General features: G+C 38.8%; 1 protein-coding gene across 1 annotated transcript; it reads left to right on the top strand.

Moving 5' to 3' along the window:
- The first annotated feature begins 428 nt into the window (after window positions 1-428).
- LOC136422832 (RNA-binding protein 8A-like) lies at window positions 429-4,201 on the top strand. Its single transcript, XM_066410734.1, has 6 exons — window positions 429-564; window positions 1,118-1,177; window positions 1,360-1,437; window positions 2,458-2,594; window positions 3,256-3,395; window positions 4,069-4,201. Exons 1-6 carry the CDS (start codon window positions 495-497, stop codon window positions 4,109-4,111), a joined length of 528 nt encoding a protein of 175 aa, XP_066266831.1. The 5' UTR covers window positions 429-494; the 3' UTR covers window positions 4,112-4,201.
- Window positions 4,202-17,860: the final 13,659 nt, after the last annotated feature.

Genomic DNA, 17,860 nt, shown 5'->3' with positions numbered 1-17,860 from the left:
GAAGGCCAGAAATCTGAAGGAGCAAGTGGTTACTTTGGGATGTTTCCAAGCTCACCTTTCCTCTCTACATGCTCTCGTCCTAGCGTTATGTGGCACATTCCATAAAGACATAGGGGTAAATAAGTCAAATTTTGGTCATTAAAACTGCAAACACTTAGAAATTCCTGAAATAAAATTAATAGTTTAACACAATAAAATATTCTATCAATCTTTTATAATAGATTTTGCAAAATAAATCCAACTTTGTTTTTTTATCAAAACAATATCATAGTAATGTCTCCTTTATTTCAGGTGTACGCGTCTATGGTACCGTGGTTAATAAGTAAGCATGCAAATTTAAAAGCAACCATTTTATTGGACAAAATAATATGCAAACTAGCTCAACGCTCACATTCGGAAAAGTGGCATGCAAATCTCTTCAAAGACCGATTCCTATTGGATAAACAATATGTAAATCAGACATTCGGATAAGTCAGATCCACAGAGGCGGCATCATGGCGGCAGCGGACGTACTCGATCTTCACGAGGGAGGAGAAGAGTTTGAAGTTGACGAAGAAGGAGACCGTACGTCAATTTTTGTGACTCTATATCACTTTTTAAGAAACCTTTAAGTATCTACTTACTATTTGTAGGCTGTGTTGTTTGTACTGTACTCGCTAACGGCACAATTTGAGAGCCAAACTTGTGTAGATAATTTGTCTTCTCGATTGTTTGTACGAAATTATTTTTTGTGCGTGATACGCTCATACGAAACCAGTGAGCACCAAAATTGTATATTCTGAACTGTTTGAAATATATACACATGTTTGTGTTTTGAACAGCCACGAAGAAACGAAAATACTTTGCTTCGTGGTTGTGATCTGTTTAAAGAAAAGGAAGGGGTTGGACGCTTGCTTTTGTCATGTAAACTGCGTGTGTGGGGGAGGGGGGCACGTGTCTTGAAATGGATTTTGATGATGATTATGGTAGTAACGTTACTAGTAGCAAAACAATTAGATCTTCACAACAACATTATTCACAGAAATCAGTACGTGAGCACAGTTTTTGCACATTTACTGCATGATACGAACTACACACTGAGGTCTTTTGTACTCAATTTTATGTGAACTCTTTACAGAGGGAATCCAGAAGCTGAAAGAAAAGGCACGGAAAAGAAAGGGCAGAGGATTCGATGGAGGTAAGTTATGTTGTAATATATGCATCAAGTACTTAGAGTTAGAGTACCCAGTATACATGCATGCATCTCCTTTGCTTAAAACTTGATACCCAGTTGCCGTAACAAAATACAAAACCTTAGTACTTAGCCATGTCGCCATTGTATAGAAGCTTGGTAGTTCATGAGATATCTTTTCTTCCCAGATGCGCCCCGAGGAAGGGAGTCAGAGGAACACTACGAGTCTGTTGAGGCTGACAGTGACCAGCCGGGACCTCAGAGATGTATGAAACAATGGGCATATGAATATTATAAAGATACTGAGTAGTTATAACATGTAACTAGTTTGATCCCTGCATTCCATGTCGGATATATGTCATTAACAGACATGGTTTGAAAGAGAGCTCAAGCTGCTTCCTGCTGCCTAACCGGACACCTGGATTCAAAGAAGGGCACTTGTAATTGTACATGTATTTTTTAAACAAGTTTTGTCAGTGCAAGGCCACACGGACCACTTTTAAGCACTAAACTAACGCTCTCTTCTCCCTAAGTAAAAAAAAACACATCAAGCTTAGGCTAGCTCAACTAACTGACTACCGTATTGTCTCGAATAAAGTATGCACTTTTTAAACATTTCAAAATTCAAAAGGCACCACAAGTCATTGCTAAAGTCAGGGTGCGTACTTTATTTGAGGTTATTGCCCGGACAAATTGGAAAAGGACCTCAAACCCTTGCTTAATCAAACCAGGAACCCAGCTGCGGTGCAACAATGCATGGCTCAATACCTGCCAATTTGTGAAGTTTGTAACTTGTCGTAGGCAATCCTCAAGTTTGCAGAGACGATGCTGGCAGAGTAAACAAGAGAATCTTTTATGAATCTAAGGAATAGCATTATGTAGAAGTCCTTGATATAAGAAAAATGACCTGGAGATAATAGGAGGAACACCATAAATTTGAATTTATCCTGTTCAAAATTTGTTCAAGATCAGTGGAGAAGGGGTGTGTACTTTATTTGGGGTTTTTGACTTTACGTTTCAGTTCTGCAAATTTGTCTGGAACTAGCCCCAAATCAGGGGTGCGTACTTAAATTGGGGTGCATACTTTAATCGAGAAAATACGGTAAATAGGCGAAGCAGGGATAATGAAGGCTGCTCTGGAAATTCCCTACCCCATTTACTAAGGCTGGAATGGTTTGATTCACTCACACCCGGAAGGAACCTTACTATTTTTTGGATGAGTGTGGCGGGTTCTTTAACACTCAACATACAGCAGACTAAATGATGAGTTGTCTTGTGTTGTTTAGCGGTGGAGGGTTGGATCCTGTTTGTGACTGGTGTCCACGAGGAAGCCCAGGAAGACGACATCTACGACAAGTTTGCAGAGTTCGGGGAGATCAAAAACCTGCACTTGAACCTGGATCGACGAACAGGCTTCCTCAAGGTTTGTTGTCATCTGCATGTACAGGGCTGAAATACTCTTGTGCAATTTGTAAGGAAAAAACATGCACATTGGCACCTTGCTACAGTATAATCATATACTGGATACTGCTACCATTGGTAAATTAAAAGAACACAGCCACTGTGTTGTAAATCACATACTGCAGCTTGAAAAATTCTATGTCTAAAGTGCAGTCATGAATAATAACATGTACTTGTTTCATATATAAATAATGCATCTAAGTCTTGTTACCTGTTTCAAAAGTCTTGTAGCAATAGATTACATAGGTGGTACACAGAATTATGCAGATGTACACCTACCCTTTGAAGATCGTCTTTGAAATATGTGCCCATCTGTGTGTGTGTGTGTGTGTGTGTGTGTGTATAGAAGTCCATCTGTGAAAATTAGGAGCTACTACACAAAGTTTGTGTAGTAGCTCCTAATTTTTACAGATGGACTGTCACAAAGTACCCAACACACTTATCAAGAAGAGTAGTTGTCATGACCTGGTGTGCTTGGCCATAAATATGCAAGCCTTGGCAAAGCTGTATTACACTACTAGGTAATAAACAGCACCATGCTTCGTTTTGAGTCTTAGGTTCAACCGCTTAACCTAACTACACATTCAAGTCAGGAGACATGTATCTATCTGTTGTGATTTCAGGGCTATGCTCTGGTGGAGTATGAGACGTTTAAGGAGGCCCAGGCAGCCATGGATGCTCTGAACGGCACAGAGATCCTGGAGAACACGATACACGTCGACTGGTGCTTCGTCAGGGGACCGCCAGGGGGCAGGTCACGCAGGTGGGTCGATGGTTATAACGTCCTCGTGGCTCATGACACAGTTCAACTTCAAGCCCGATTCCTCCATTTGTAACTACAGTTTTGTATTAAATATGTACTAGTATGTAATTTTCTGTATGTAAAGCCTGTTACACATGACTCCTGACCATCACCCAACCAAGGTTGGCGGTAGGTCATGTGTAGTTTTACCAGTTTAAGATTTTTTATTCAAATTTGACTCTTCAATACACAATGACCAGTTATTTCTACTCCCAACCAGCAGCCAACCCATCCCATACCTCCCGTCCACAGCTGAATGTTTTCAAAATGTCAAAACATTCTGCTGGCGCAGCCGAAATACCAGCCAACCACAGCGAACCTAGCTCTCGAACCACTCCCAACCATGGTTGGGGGTAGGTCGGGACTCGGGAGACCATGTTCGGCTATGTGTAACAGGAGCTTACGTCATTCTGGACCACATGTTTCGTCTGTTTGTGCACACCACACAGCAGTTTTGAACCAGTGAACAGAAGTCAATGAAGGCCATAATCATTAATGAAAACAATGATCATTTTGTTGTATAAAGTAGAGTGGACTCATTCCTCAAACAATAGCCTGTGTGACAAAAGCACCCTGTGTGTATGTAGTGTTTGTAAAGTCTTGTCTAAGTCAAGTGTCGATTCTTTCCTTTCAGGAGTGGACGTCGCAGGAGGAGCCAAAGTCCCCGTCGGCGCTAAACGTGACGACAGCGAGATGTTTCTCTTAGCATAATAGGGGCAGAAGAGTCAAACATTGCCATGTACATTGTATGTGAGGAGGGCATAAGTAGTAATGTACCAGTAGACAAGACTTCACAACAATGTTTTATTTAGAGTCGGAAAACATGTAGCCTATACTGGCTCATTGTAAGTGTCCAGTGTTACTCTGTACTGTTGTTGTACATGGTCAAAAGTTAGTCAACAATGATTGTGAATAGTTTCCATGTGAATCTGGATTATCTGATAACTTGAAGGTTGAGGGGACTCTGTGTATTCAGCCATGGCTTTTACTTTATATTCCCTCATTTCTATAGGCTTTAGCAGTTTTTCTAGCCATGTTTTTCAAGAGGCATGACTATCTCTTCTGTACGAATAGTATACACAAGTTTGTTATGTTTTAAACACGTTTTCTTATGTGTACTTAAAAACAACCAATATGTAATCCATTCCATGCTCTTTATGAATGTCTTTTTGAAAACAAATCATTTAACCTTTAGCAATCAAAGGGTCCCCCAGTGCACCACATTGGTACAGGTTCTACTAGTAATTTCGACTGTTAAAAGTTAAGGTCAATGTAGGTGATGCTATTTAAACTGACTCTGTAGTTTTAAGTATACCTATTGTATAGAACTTGTTCTTGGTTGTTTTAACACTGGTCCCTTGGGAAGACACTAGGAGTTTATAAAAGTAAATCAACTTTAACCTTTGATTTGTAACTTTGATCATAGAGAAAAATGGTGATGCTATGATGTAAAGAGAAGCTTGTTTTTTCAAGTGCTAGAAGTACCAAACTTCATTTAGCAACAAGTTATAAAAAGTTTGAAATTCCAAGTGTTTCCAAATTTGATTTGATCAGTTTTGTATCATTTCTCCTACAAAGAAAATGGGATGACACATGACAAATTGACATTGACATATAGGATTAAACTGGATGTTTTGATTGAAGGATTCGCTTGTGACTGTCTTTTGTGTGAATAGTTCAATCTAATAGACCATCTATGTTTTAATATTAGAATTGTTGGTATTATTAGTATTAACAGCAGTTACTCTTAGTTGTGTCAGACAACTCTGAAGTACACAATTTTGTATAATGTGTATTCTTTTAGGATGATTTCTAGCAATTAATTAAGTCCAGCTTGTTTTGAGCGTATTTGTTGCTCGTTGGGTATCTGGAAAAAAACTGAAAAAGGTATGAAACGCATCCAGAAAAATGAAGGAAACACTAACAAATACAATGTACGCTCAAAACAAGCCTGACTGCTGCATCTGCTCTGATCCTAGATTAGTTCATATATATTTGACACGAATTGCCCCACATGACATCGGGGACTCCTAGCAGTTAGGATTATATTTGCAGTACCTACTACAAAGATGCCTGTAATAAAATTTTGACCTGCTAGTCGGCGCTTTTGAACCGTGAAGGAGAAGGAGGATTGTGATTAGGGTTGTCCGTACGGCCACAAGGTATAACTCACGATCCCTTTGCTGCATTAGTATGTAATTTGTCATGCCGTCTTCTAGTATGCACGAACTAATGCACGTTATTTTACACCATAGCTGCTTTTATAGGTAATGTAATATTTCCTGATATAACCCCTATCTTAAATGACCTGTGGAACATGTCATTAATTTACTATCCTATTGTGGGTGTGCGCTAATAGGGGTTTCTCCAAGCAGATATTGGGTGATGTGTCGCGTCTGGAAGATGAGAGTTTGTGCGAATCAAGGAAGGGGCAATATCTCCACCTACTACGCGTTGGCGCGATTTTATTGCAAGCAACAAACTGTCTGCATGTTTTTGCAACAAGGTGTATGGAATATTGATATAGCAGCCTGTCAATGGTAAATTCATCATCACGATTTCTAATGATTCCGATTTGATCTTTAGGATTATTGGGGATTTTAAGGTCAACTTCTGAACGATCTGCCCAAATATATATAGATTCTTCATTTTTGTTCTTTCAAAACTAATTCTTTGACTTTGGAATTGACTCTGGCATCCTACGACATTAGTATACCGTTTTCCGAAATCCTTTTTTTTTTGTGCAACTTATTGCACGTATTTTCTCATTTTGTAGCTGCTTTTTACGATTTATTGGATGGCCGATGTATTCTTTAAAAAAATCTAAAGCACGACTGTGGTAAGACATGCAGCTTTTCCATACTGCTTGAAAACTGTAAGGGTGGTGGTAATACCCTTGGTTCTTTAGGGATCCCGCATAGACCTTTCTCACGCGGCGGCCATGATAGAATGAAAACGAGGCCCTTGTGGCAAACATTAGACCGATCCTAACTGTCAATCACAATTACCAGTTTAGCCAATGATTACCTGATAATTACAGAATCGACCAATGAGGAAGTGGCTGCATGACCGTAAAATATTTGCATTTCTATGTTTTTATTTTGCATTTCTACGCTCTGACGGAGGAGAGCGGAGACTATGGGATCGGTCAACGAAGCTCTAAATTGCTGCATCTTTTTTTGTACATTGCATTAGTTGTAATATTGATACTTGGATATCATATTTTAAAACTTAATGTGATTTAGGAGGAAAACAATCTGTACATTATTTTTCCTTCTTTGCCTCATTGGCCTCGTCTTCAGTCTATCATGTCCGCCGCGTGAGAAAGGTGTATAGAGAGGGAAGGAATCACACAGGACACAGAATGTATTCCGCACACACAGGGCTCGTACTTAGGCGTCCGTCAGCTCTTGAGTCCAGAAACCGACTGCCTGAGAACTCCGCCACTGTCACTTTATTATCTTGTCTTATCTAAACCTTGTCGCGACGCCGGAATTCACCCCTAGTGGGAACATCATTAAAACGTCGTTACGGCCGTCACTTCTAAAGAACCTCGTTAAAACGTCGTTACGGCCGTCACTTCTAAAGCCATCAGAAGATAGCGATAGTCCTGCTATTAATTAAAGACGGTTACACAACGAGAGAGTTCTGCAATTAATTAGTGAGTGTCGCCCCTCTCACAAAACAGTTCAGGAATCGACCAATGAAAGATTTCATACCCGTTAATGTCTGGAGTGTGTCCACACCCAAAGACACACACTTTCATACAAAATATCCTTCCGCCGAGATAGCATGCAGCATATTACTCAGCTGCCTCTTTCAAATTGCAACATTAAAAAAATATATATATATATTTGGTACGAAAATGAGCTAATGAGCTACCTGTTCTTCCTTTGCTAAACATTCACTGGTCTTGACAAGATTCTTTGAGCAAAAAAATGGAATATTTCAAAAAAATGGGCAGGAACTATATTCGTCACCTCACAAATCGCACACTGCGCATGTCTCCTATTGACGTCAGACCCAGACGCTAATGAGGCTGGCTAGGCGTGTCTCCACACACACACGGCGAGGAGCTCGATTCAGTCTGATTTCGCATCCAACAAGAACTGCAGAACTTATCCAGGAAAAACAGGAAACAATTTACGGAAGAAACATTGCGAAGAACAGGTGTGTGTGACTTTACATTCTGCACTAATTTTACAAAGAATGAAGCGTTCAATAATTAAAAAAAAATATTTGCAAGCCGGTAACAGTTATTAACATACCAGCATCAAACTGTTTTTTTTTCTTATTGTTTTCTTTCGTGTTTAGGACTTTAAGGTTTAGGACTTTAGGCATAGGTTGAGCGTAACCCATTGTAAAAAAAACCGCTATAGTGTAAATTGTGGCGTCAGTGGTGCCAGTAGGCTGTATGAAATCTCTAACTCTCCAAGAAGAGAGTCTGCATGCCCCGTCTTGTATGCTTTTTTGACGGGGCATTTCATCAGGTTACCTTTTGTCAGACATCCAAACAAAAACAAAACAAAAAGCCCGATAAAAACACCTAAACAGATGTTTTAAAGGCGTATTTTCCTATCTCGATAGCTACAATTTCCCTTCTGTCTGCTACCGTAGTCTGAGTTAGACGGTGCCATGTGACGTGTCAAGAAAAATGTCCCCTGTATAAAAATTGATAAAGACAGATTAGTCTACCTATGTTTCGCTACTTCTAAGCGTTAATCAACGGGAAAATATGCAAAGCCGACTTTGCTCAAGCCGACAATTACTTTTTCTTATGAAGATAGTAGTTGATTAACGACTCTTTGAAATACACTCTAAAGATATTTAGATAAGATTTCTAAAGACAGATTAGTCTACCTATGGTTTGGTACTTGTAAGCGTTAATCAACAGGAAAATATGCAAGGCTTGACTTTGCTCAAACCGACAGTTATAATTACTTTTTCTTATGAAGATAGTTGATAACGACTCTTTGAAATACACAATAATAAGATAAGTTTGGCGACGGATCTTACATTGCGTTTGCCACCCCCGCCACCACATTGCTCGTGTTCTTTACTTTTATTGAGACACTTGACCAACTGTCGTCAATTTTTGTTAACCTATGAAAGTTTTGATTGAAAAAGCTGCTTGGAAAACTACACACCACGCATGCTCCAATAGCGGCTGTTTAGTATGTGCGATATTACCTACCCACAGCCAGCTGCAGGGCTCGGTGTGTTTGTTTCTTCATCGCCAATTTGCGCAAGAAAATTGCGCTTACTTTGCGAAATCTTACGGTACTGCAGCGGAACTTCCTGTTTTGATAACTCGTGTTCCGGACATGCTATGGAACTTATTTTTGAGTGGTAGATAGATCTTTGGACAGAGAGTAAGTGGTGTGGGTTTGGGCCCCCTAGCGGCTTTTTTGGAACTGCAGGAGCAGGTTTTGCGTCTGACTTTGAAAGGGAATAACTCAAGAAGGGCTTGATGGATGGTAATGATTTTTGGTAGGTAGATAGCTTGAGTGATGATGTCCATGATTAGACACTTCTTATGCAAATCAGTATCTAATTTGCATAATTAATGAGGAAAGTTTATACTTCCGCCAAATTCCATGATAGGACTCTGAAACATGTGACATATGTAACTGAGGAAGAGAGAAATATTAATTGATATGAACTATGCAAATGAAGACCTCATTTGCATAATTAATGAGAAAATACTATAACAAGATGGCCTTGATGGATGGTCATCATTTTTGGTATGTGGATAGCTTGTGTGATGCTTAGTATGATTGGACAATAATTATGCAAATCAGATTCTAATTTGCATAATTAATAAGGCAACTTTAAAAATCCGCTTTGTTCCATGATATGACTATTCAAATTGTAACTGAGGAAGAGAGGACTGTTAATAGATAGAAAATATGCAAATGTGGGCCTAATTTGCATACTTAATGAGTAACTTGTATTATTCCACACTGGCAAATGACGGCAATTTCATACATTTAATACTTTTTTTGTGGCATCGGGAAGTTATGTGAATGTTACCATCGTTGAATCAAATTATGTTAATAAGGGCCTCTTTTGCATAATTGATGATAAATATTAGCATAACCGTAGGCTCATAATTTGTTAAGCTGATACTTTGGACATGTTATATTTGAAGACAATCAACTGGTATGATTTATTATTGATGAGAAACACTCCTAATACGTCAGTCATAAAGGTTAAAATCATTTGGCGAAGGTATGAGGTCGTGGAACTCTAGTTGAAAATGTGAGTGTTGCCTCGCCACCGAATTGAAAGAAAAAACATTTAGAAAGATTAGAATTTATGAAAAGGACATTGGTGGTCTTTGTGTCGTTATGCGCCATTTTGCCTGTTGCAAAGATTTTGAAATGCAGACAAAGTCGCAATTTAAAGTGACAAAGTGGGGCCGATTTGAGCTGATTCGCGTCGTTTTGCCCTTTTGAGGAATGCTTTCACAAAGCCAAGCCACACTATAAACACTCCATTAAGAGTTTTAAAGACGTACTTTCCAGTCTCGACAGCTACAATTTTCTATCCGTCTGTTACCGTAGTCTGCGTTACACGGAGACATGGGACATGCCAAGAAAAATGTCTCCTGTATAAAGATTTCTAAAAACAGATTAGTCTACCTTTGGTTTGGTACTTGTAAGCGTCAATCAACAGGAAAATATGAAAGCCCGACTTTGCTCAAACCGACGGTTACTTTTTCTTATGAAGATAGTTGATAACGACTTTTTGAAATACAATTTAAAGATAATAAGATACGTTTGTCGACGGACCTTATATTGCGTTTGCCTTATATTGCGTTTGCCCCCCCCCCCCACCGCCACATTGCTTGTGTTCTTTACTTTTATTGAGACGCTTGATCAACTGTCGTCAATTTTTTGTTAACGTATGAAAGTTTTGATTGAAACAGCTGCTTGGAAAACTACACACCATGCATGCTCCAATAGCGGCTCTTCGGTATGTACGTTATTACCCACCAACAGCCAGTTGCAGGGATCGGTGTGTTTCTTTCTTTATCGCCAATTTGCGCAAGGAAATTGCGCCTACTTTGCGAATTTGTGCCCATTTCTTCATGCGATCACACTGACGTGCGACTACAGTCGACGCACGAGTAAAATCACCGTGGCCTCTAGAAATAAGTTTCTATCTGTCTGCTATGAAACATGTGACGTGTCAAGAAAAATGTCTGCTGTATAAAGATTTCTAAAGACAGATTAGTCTACCTATGGTTCTGTACCTGTAAGCATTAATCAAAAGGGAAATATGAAAAGCCGGCTTTGCACAATCCGACAATTACTTTTTCTTTTCGAAAATTCATATTGACGACTGACGGTAGTTAACAACGGCTCTTTTAAAGACAATATGAAGATAAGCTTAGTTTGGCATCGGATCCTACATAGCGTCTGCCACCACCCATCCGTCAGCCAATTGCTCATGTGCGTTACTTTGGATAAGAAGCTTCACTAACTGTCAACAAGGCATGCTCCGATAGCAGCTGTGCGCTTTTATACACTCAAAGCCAGAGTCTGCTTTATTACCTTAAACGGAATGGCAGATTCTCATTTTCTGCTCCACGTAAGATACAAGATGATTTATTGGAAATCGCAGTGTTGCCTTGCCACTGAATAAAAAAAGAATATTCACAATCATAAGGCTTAATAAAAGAGAGAGATCTACGTGGATTGCGTCGTTTTGCGCCATTTTGCCTATTGAGAATTTTTTTTTTAATTTCTGAAATTTGCAACTTAAGGTGACAAGGTAGCGTCGATTTGAGTCGATTCGTACCGTTGTGCGCCTTTTACGAATACCTTTCGCAATTTGTAAAATGTTTGCAGTGCAGTGAGAATCCGTTGTAGCATCAAATAGTGTACATTTGTCCAATAAGTGTTGACATGACACTATTTCTTCTTTTTGTTTAGAAAGAAAATGTCCGGGAATCTGGGGAGAAAACTGCTTCTTCTTCTTTTCATCATTTTGACTCGGGAAAGTCAGAAGACCACAGGCTGCAGCAGTAAATGCCCCTCAAAATGCATCTGCAAGTCTCAAGGCCTTGGCAGTGTTCCTCAAGATCTACCCTCAAGTATCACTAGTCTTCAATTAAGGTACAATCCCATTACAAATCTGTCTTCATCTGAATTCTCAAGGTATAGGAATTTAACCAAGTTGTACATTCGTGACAACCAGATATCTACTGTTCAGCCTGGCGCATTTTCAAATCTCATTCACATTGAGTGTTTGTATCTGGTTCAAAACCCTCTAACAAGCATTTGGCCTGGTACATTCTCAGATCTACCCAGTCTTGGCTCTTTAGGTTTGCAAGGCAACAGCCTAACCAACATTCAGCCTGGCGTATTCTCAAATGTACCCAAACTCGCAAAATTAGACTTGAGTGACAATCATATAACACACATTCACATTGATTCATTCTCAAAACTACCACAGCTCAGAGAGTTGACCCTTAAGTCCAACCAAATAACTTTCATTCAACCTGGTACATTCTCAAGCCTATCTCAGCTGCAGGACTTGGTATTTGATTTAAATAATGTAACTAACATTCTCTCAGGTACATTTTCAAATCTTACCGAGCTCAGTTCTTTGGCTTTAAGCTCAAACCAGATAACAAATATCATGCCTGGTGCGTTCTCAAACCTCCCAAAGCTTTCTGATTTAATGATGAGCAACAACCGTATATCTCATATTCAACCTAATACAATTTCAAATCTCCCAGGCCTCAAAATGTTAATCCTGTCTTCTAACCGACTGACTAACATTCTGCCTGGCACATTCTCAAACCGGCCCCGGATGCATGGCTTGCTACTTGATAAAAACCCCTGGCAGTGTGACTGCCGGATGGTTCCTTTAAGATTAAGCCTTAACTCAAAGATGCGCATGCTTTGGCTTGGAAGGATTATTTGTGCGGAACCTAGTAAGTTCTACGGGCTAACACTTAAACAAATAGAGCCCAAAAATTTGATATGTGAAAACCCGAGAATCATAACTTTTCAGAGAAGCAAAGATATCACACTTATGCATGGCAGGGCATTGCATTTGGTTTGTAACTCTTCGGGGATTCCTAAACCTGACATCACGGTCATTCTTCCGTCTGGAAAAAACGCAACTGGTGAATCAGATAGGAGAGTTACTGTGCATGAGAATGGTAGCATCATCATGAGGGACCTTACTATAGCAGATTCTGGTCTGTACGTCTGCATTGCAGCAAATTGTGTTAACTCTTCATTCGCTGAACTCTTTGTTGAGATTAAAATGCCAACATCAGTGCTACCAACAACTTCACCACTTGGCAGTAACAACAGCGCTGCTGCCATAAGCCCGATATTTTCCACAATATCTGGAGGCCCAATCACCCTAATGTTTAAAAGGATCAAGAATAACTCATCAGTTTGCGGAGACACTCTCCTTTTGGTCATTGAAGCCTCAGGAATCCCTGCATCAAACATGACGGTCATTTTCCCATCTGGCGTCAACACAAGCGTTGATTTAAGTGGTAGAGTAACTGTAGAAGTGAATGGTACAATTACCATTACCATAACAGATGTTACTGCGGCAGATGCTGGTCTGTACATCTGCATTGCAGTAACATATGTGGGCTCCGAGTCTGCCACACTGTCTGTTGACATCAAAGACCTCCTATTTGCTTCGTATGAATCCTTTCCACCTAACAAGACAGAAATTTATACTGACCCGGTGGCCTTCGTATTGTTAGTTGGTTTTGGTACATTTGCTACAATGTTGTTGTTTGTATCTGGTGTTGTTTTAGCTCTGTTTCAGCGTAGGGCCAAAAACCCTCCTTTAGTCCCCGTATCTTCTGCTATTCTTAAAAACATGAACCCACTTGTATCAAGTAGTGCATATAGCTCAGAAGGGCAAGGTAGATCGCCACCCCCTGACAACATCCACCGTCCCGAAGCTACAAACGACCAGCCAAAGATATATGAAAATGACGAGGAAACAGGTACAAGGTATCAGGCTAATATTTATGAGAATGACGAGGAAACAGGTGCAAAGAAACAGGCTAATGTTTATGAGAATGACGAGGAAACAGGTACAAAGAAACAGGCTAATGTTTATGAGAATGACGAGGAAACAGGTGCAAAGAAACAGGCTAATATTTATGAGAATGACGAGGAAACAGGTACAAAGGGTCAGGAAAACATATATGAAAATGAGGAGCAAACAGGTAAAATAAAACAAGCTAACATATATGAAATTAACGAGGTAGCAGGTCCTCCCTCTATGGAGGCGGTAAGTGAAAAGGCAGGAATTGAATCAGTTTGTGCTGTGACAGTTCACAAGCCATTCACGTATGAAAATAATGACGAGGAGACAGCACCTGTTGATGTTAAAGATGAGGAGCACGTGTATGATACAGAATGTGAGAAAAAAGTAACTCAGACCATTAATCAGTATAGCAGTGAGGCATCAGCGTCTGATAATGCTCAGTTAAACACTGTATATCGTGATGGAGCTGAGGCAGCATTAGAAACATCATGTCAGTTAATCTATGGGAATGAAGATGGGGAAGCAATGTCTACTGACTCGCCAGCCATCTACGAGAATGATGGTAAACAGGCAAAATCTGCTGTTTCTCATGTCATCTATGGACATGACGATGGGAGAGCAACAGATGACTCTCCTCAGTTACTCTATGACAATAAAGACATCTAGTATCTGTAAATCCGTATACTGCTTTATGGTCAGGTAAATAGAAATATTTGACATTTGCCAGACCTCTATGTAAATATTACATGCCTGAATAGTTTTATTAAACATAACATAACCTAACATAACCTAACCTAACATAACATAACATAACATAACATAACATAACATAACATAACATAACATAACATAACATAACATGCATTGCAGATACCGTTTCCTGTAGAGTGTATAATAGTATATGTAAATATAAGAAGCGACACCTGTGGTGCAGTGCAATGTGAACCAGACAGAAGTGTACTGAAGAAGGTGACAGATGGTCACTGAAATGTCGGTTAAGTAAATCACTTGGTTGTATACAAAAGGCCTCTTTATTCTATGTAAATATTATCAACCGTTTATTATGGCTAAATGTCTTTATATAGAGAGATTTTCTTAATTCAATTTCATTTCTAACAAAAGTCCACGTTGACTTTTCTTTTCCTTAATAGTAGTCCACTGTTTACTAGTATTATTTTCTTTGTTTAATAGCAGTCTAGTCCACTGCTTTTACTTTGTTTAATACTTCTCGTTTACTCTACATTCATATTCATGTATGATTTATCAAGTTATGGTACATTCTTTATTATATTGTTCTCTTGGCCTCTATATTGTTTCATTATGTGTATCATCCAACTTGTTTCCTTTGTACCACTGATCAACTAAAAATGTTATGATTTAATAAAGGGAGGCCTTTATATAAGCAGAAGCTTTTTGGCCTGCCCTGCACTGTTTTATTTTTCCTTGTATTTCTTTCTTATGTATGTATATTCTTAAGTGCGAAATAGAATAAACAAAATAAACAAATTATATGATGACACCCACGCACACAGCATTTTTTGTACGATTCTAAAAAAAGTTTTCGACCGTATTGTAAATCATACAAAACAGCTGCAAAATGATAAAATGCATGCTGTCAATTGCTAAAAAATTATTTCGGATACTGATGTCGTAGAATGCCAAAGACAATTCCAAAGTCAAAGAAGAATTCTAAAAAGAACAGACATGTACGTTTTTGGTCAGAAAAACCTCAATAAAATCACTTTCAAGGTCAATATCGAAAAAATGAAAAAAATTTCCCAGGGTATTTACATTAATTTTGTTCATCCTTAATGACCACGTAGATTTCATGATGAAGGCAACTTTGTTTTACAAAGCTTTTTTTTTATTCGCACACTTGCTGCAATTCTGGGCTCCACAGTGGATGCCATTCATGTTATAAAAATGATAACACGCAAAATCCTTTATGTAATAATACTCAAAGACATAGTAGACTGAATGGTGTATACAAATCGAAAAGAGAGAACCTGCCCTAAAAAGGAGTGAAATACCATTTATAAATTCATCAAATATTACATGTTTATATACTTGATTTAATAATTTGTGACTTTTGACAAAGTATGAAGTTTGCATTGTAGTCACAATTGTCTTGGGATCGCTTTTCAAATATAAAGTAATTTCTATCCTAATATGAAAGTTTATCAGAGTTGGAAAATTACATTATCGGGGAAGGTTAGACTTTTCTCCAACTCGAATTGGACTTTGGAATCAAAATTTTTTTGACTGAATCACTCAGTCATCGTCAGTTCTCTTAAATAGTCACCATGGACACGTCACTTGTCAGACGTGTGACGTCAGCAATTGGTAAACGGTTTTTGAGGGTCATTCGAGAAAGTGTTGGTGCCCCCTTTACTATATTGAACCCCTCACTCCTGACGTCATACTCGCGCCAAGTCACGAGTCCAGAGCAAATAGGTCAGAGAGCTCAATTAAGACTGAGCGAGTCCGTCCAACATTCCGGTCAATACAATTTCTAGAGTTGCAGAAAAGTTTCACTCTTTTCCATTGAGTCATTTCTACTTTATTCACATGTACTATATTAATATAGCACATTTATTTCCAACATTTCATCTCTCACCCAATGTAGAGGTTCATGTATCTATGGGTATTTTTTATGCAATTTTTGTACATATTTCTCTTTAGTGCTTTGGAAAGACAGGACATCAATACTGCAATCGACTTGATGTCAGCAGCCACTACCTTGTACAGCTACACTATGTATAACATATACAAATGATTATATTGTGTGCAGCTATGTTATATCCAGGTTACTACACAACTATCTGAATAAGAGTCCATATCTATACCAAACATTATCCTTGTATGGCATGATGAATGCAGCATACTGGTTGGTTACAGTATGTGACCACCCCTTTATCATCATTGCAATAAAGCTTTTAGACATCAGTATAGTCATGTTTCCCCTTCCTTTGTTGTTACCTAGCACATTCTGTCTGATATGTTTTCATAACAAACACCAGTAATGATATTCCTACCACTTAGACCTAGCCTTAGATCTTCTTTCAAGTATCTTGAATATCCCTCAGACTGACAATTGTTTATGGGTGTTTTCTGCATTACAATTTCCTGAAACCAATCATGATTTACCTAATGAGGGCTATTTTTACTTGAGACATTTTTTCATACGCTCGATCTCACGGCGCTACTTTGCTCATCATCACCATCATCATCATCATCATGTTCAATCGAATGGGGCTAATATTGAATTTCGGTATTCTTAATAATGATAAAACCTGTCGTTGGCTGACACAAGAAGGGGATACACCAGGTCTCCCGTCCGGGTGAATGATATTAATCACCGTATGGCTGATACGAGACGAAGATTCGCCAGTCCTCCATCCGGATTTAGAAATTCCAAAGGGAAGCATAAAATGAACCTTTGGTGGGAACGTAATTTGTAGCTGTCAAATCCTAACGCCATGACACTGCAGGTGGTTTATTTTGGAAACGTAATGAGCTATGTAAATTGCTATCTGGTAATTACCTGCGCCAAGAAAATTTTGTTTTCCCGAGCGTGTGTGTGTGTGTGTGTTTGTGTGCGTGCGTGCGTGCGAGTGTGTATGTGTGTGTATGTGTGTGTGTGTGTGTGTGTGTGTGTGTTTGTATGTGTGTTTGTGTGTGTGTGTTTGTGTGTGTGTGTGTGTGTGTGTGTGTGTGTGTGTGTGTCGGAAGTGATGCTTGATATAATGAAATGGTAAATATGGAAACCAGAGTCTAATTCGCATAAATAATGAGGATATTCTAAAAACGCACTCCATTCCATGATAGGCCTACTAGTATTAACAATGTAAGAAATGTAACTGGCAAATAGAGGGGCATTGATAGATATCGATAGCATTATGCAAATTAAGACAAAATTTGCATAATTGATTCGAAACCACTGTAAGTGCATATTGGTAAATAATCGGAAGTTCAAACTTGTGGGCATTTGGAAGTTTGTGAAGGTGAACGTGCTTAAATATAAGGGCCTAGTGTGCATAATGGTCCAGAAATGCTGAATAGTTTTCTTTGTAATAAGATAACACTGCCATACTTAAGACAACTTCTGCCATTTGGATGGAAAAATTGATCAACTGATATAATCTATGAAAATGATGTTATAAGCATGATAAATGACAAATCGTGGAGGGTATAATCATTTAGTGAGGGTATGAGGTCATGGCAATAATGTTTTGACATATGTCACCAAGGTTGAAGTCATCATACATAACTTAGGTAACTTAAGGCATACGTCGCCAATGTATATTATAAGAAAATCTGTAGCACGACTGTGGTAACAAATCCAGCTTCCCAATATTGCTTGAAAGGTATTCAAAAATAGATCA

The sequence above is a fragment of the Branchiostoma lanceolatum genome, chromosome 17 (assembly GCF_035083965.1).
Source record: "Branchiostoma lanceolatum isolate klBraLanc5 chromosome 17, klBraLanc5.hap2, whole genome shotgun sequence".
NCBI classification, from domain to species: domain Eukaryota; kingdom Metazoa; phylum Chordata; class Leptocardii; order Amphioxiformes; family Branchiostomatidae; genus Branchiostoma; species Branchiostoma lanceolatum.
This window is presented reverse-complemented; position numbering and strand designations above follow the sequence as displayed.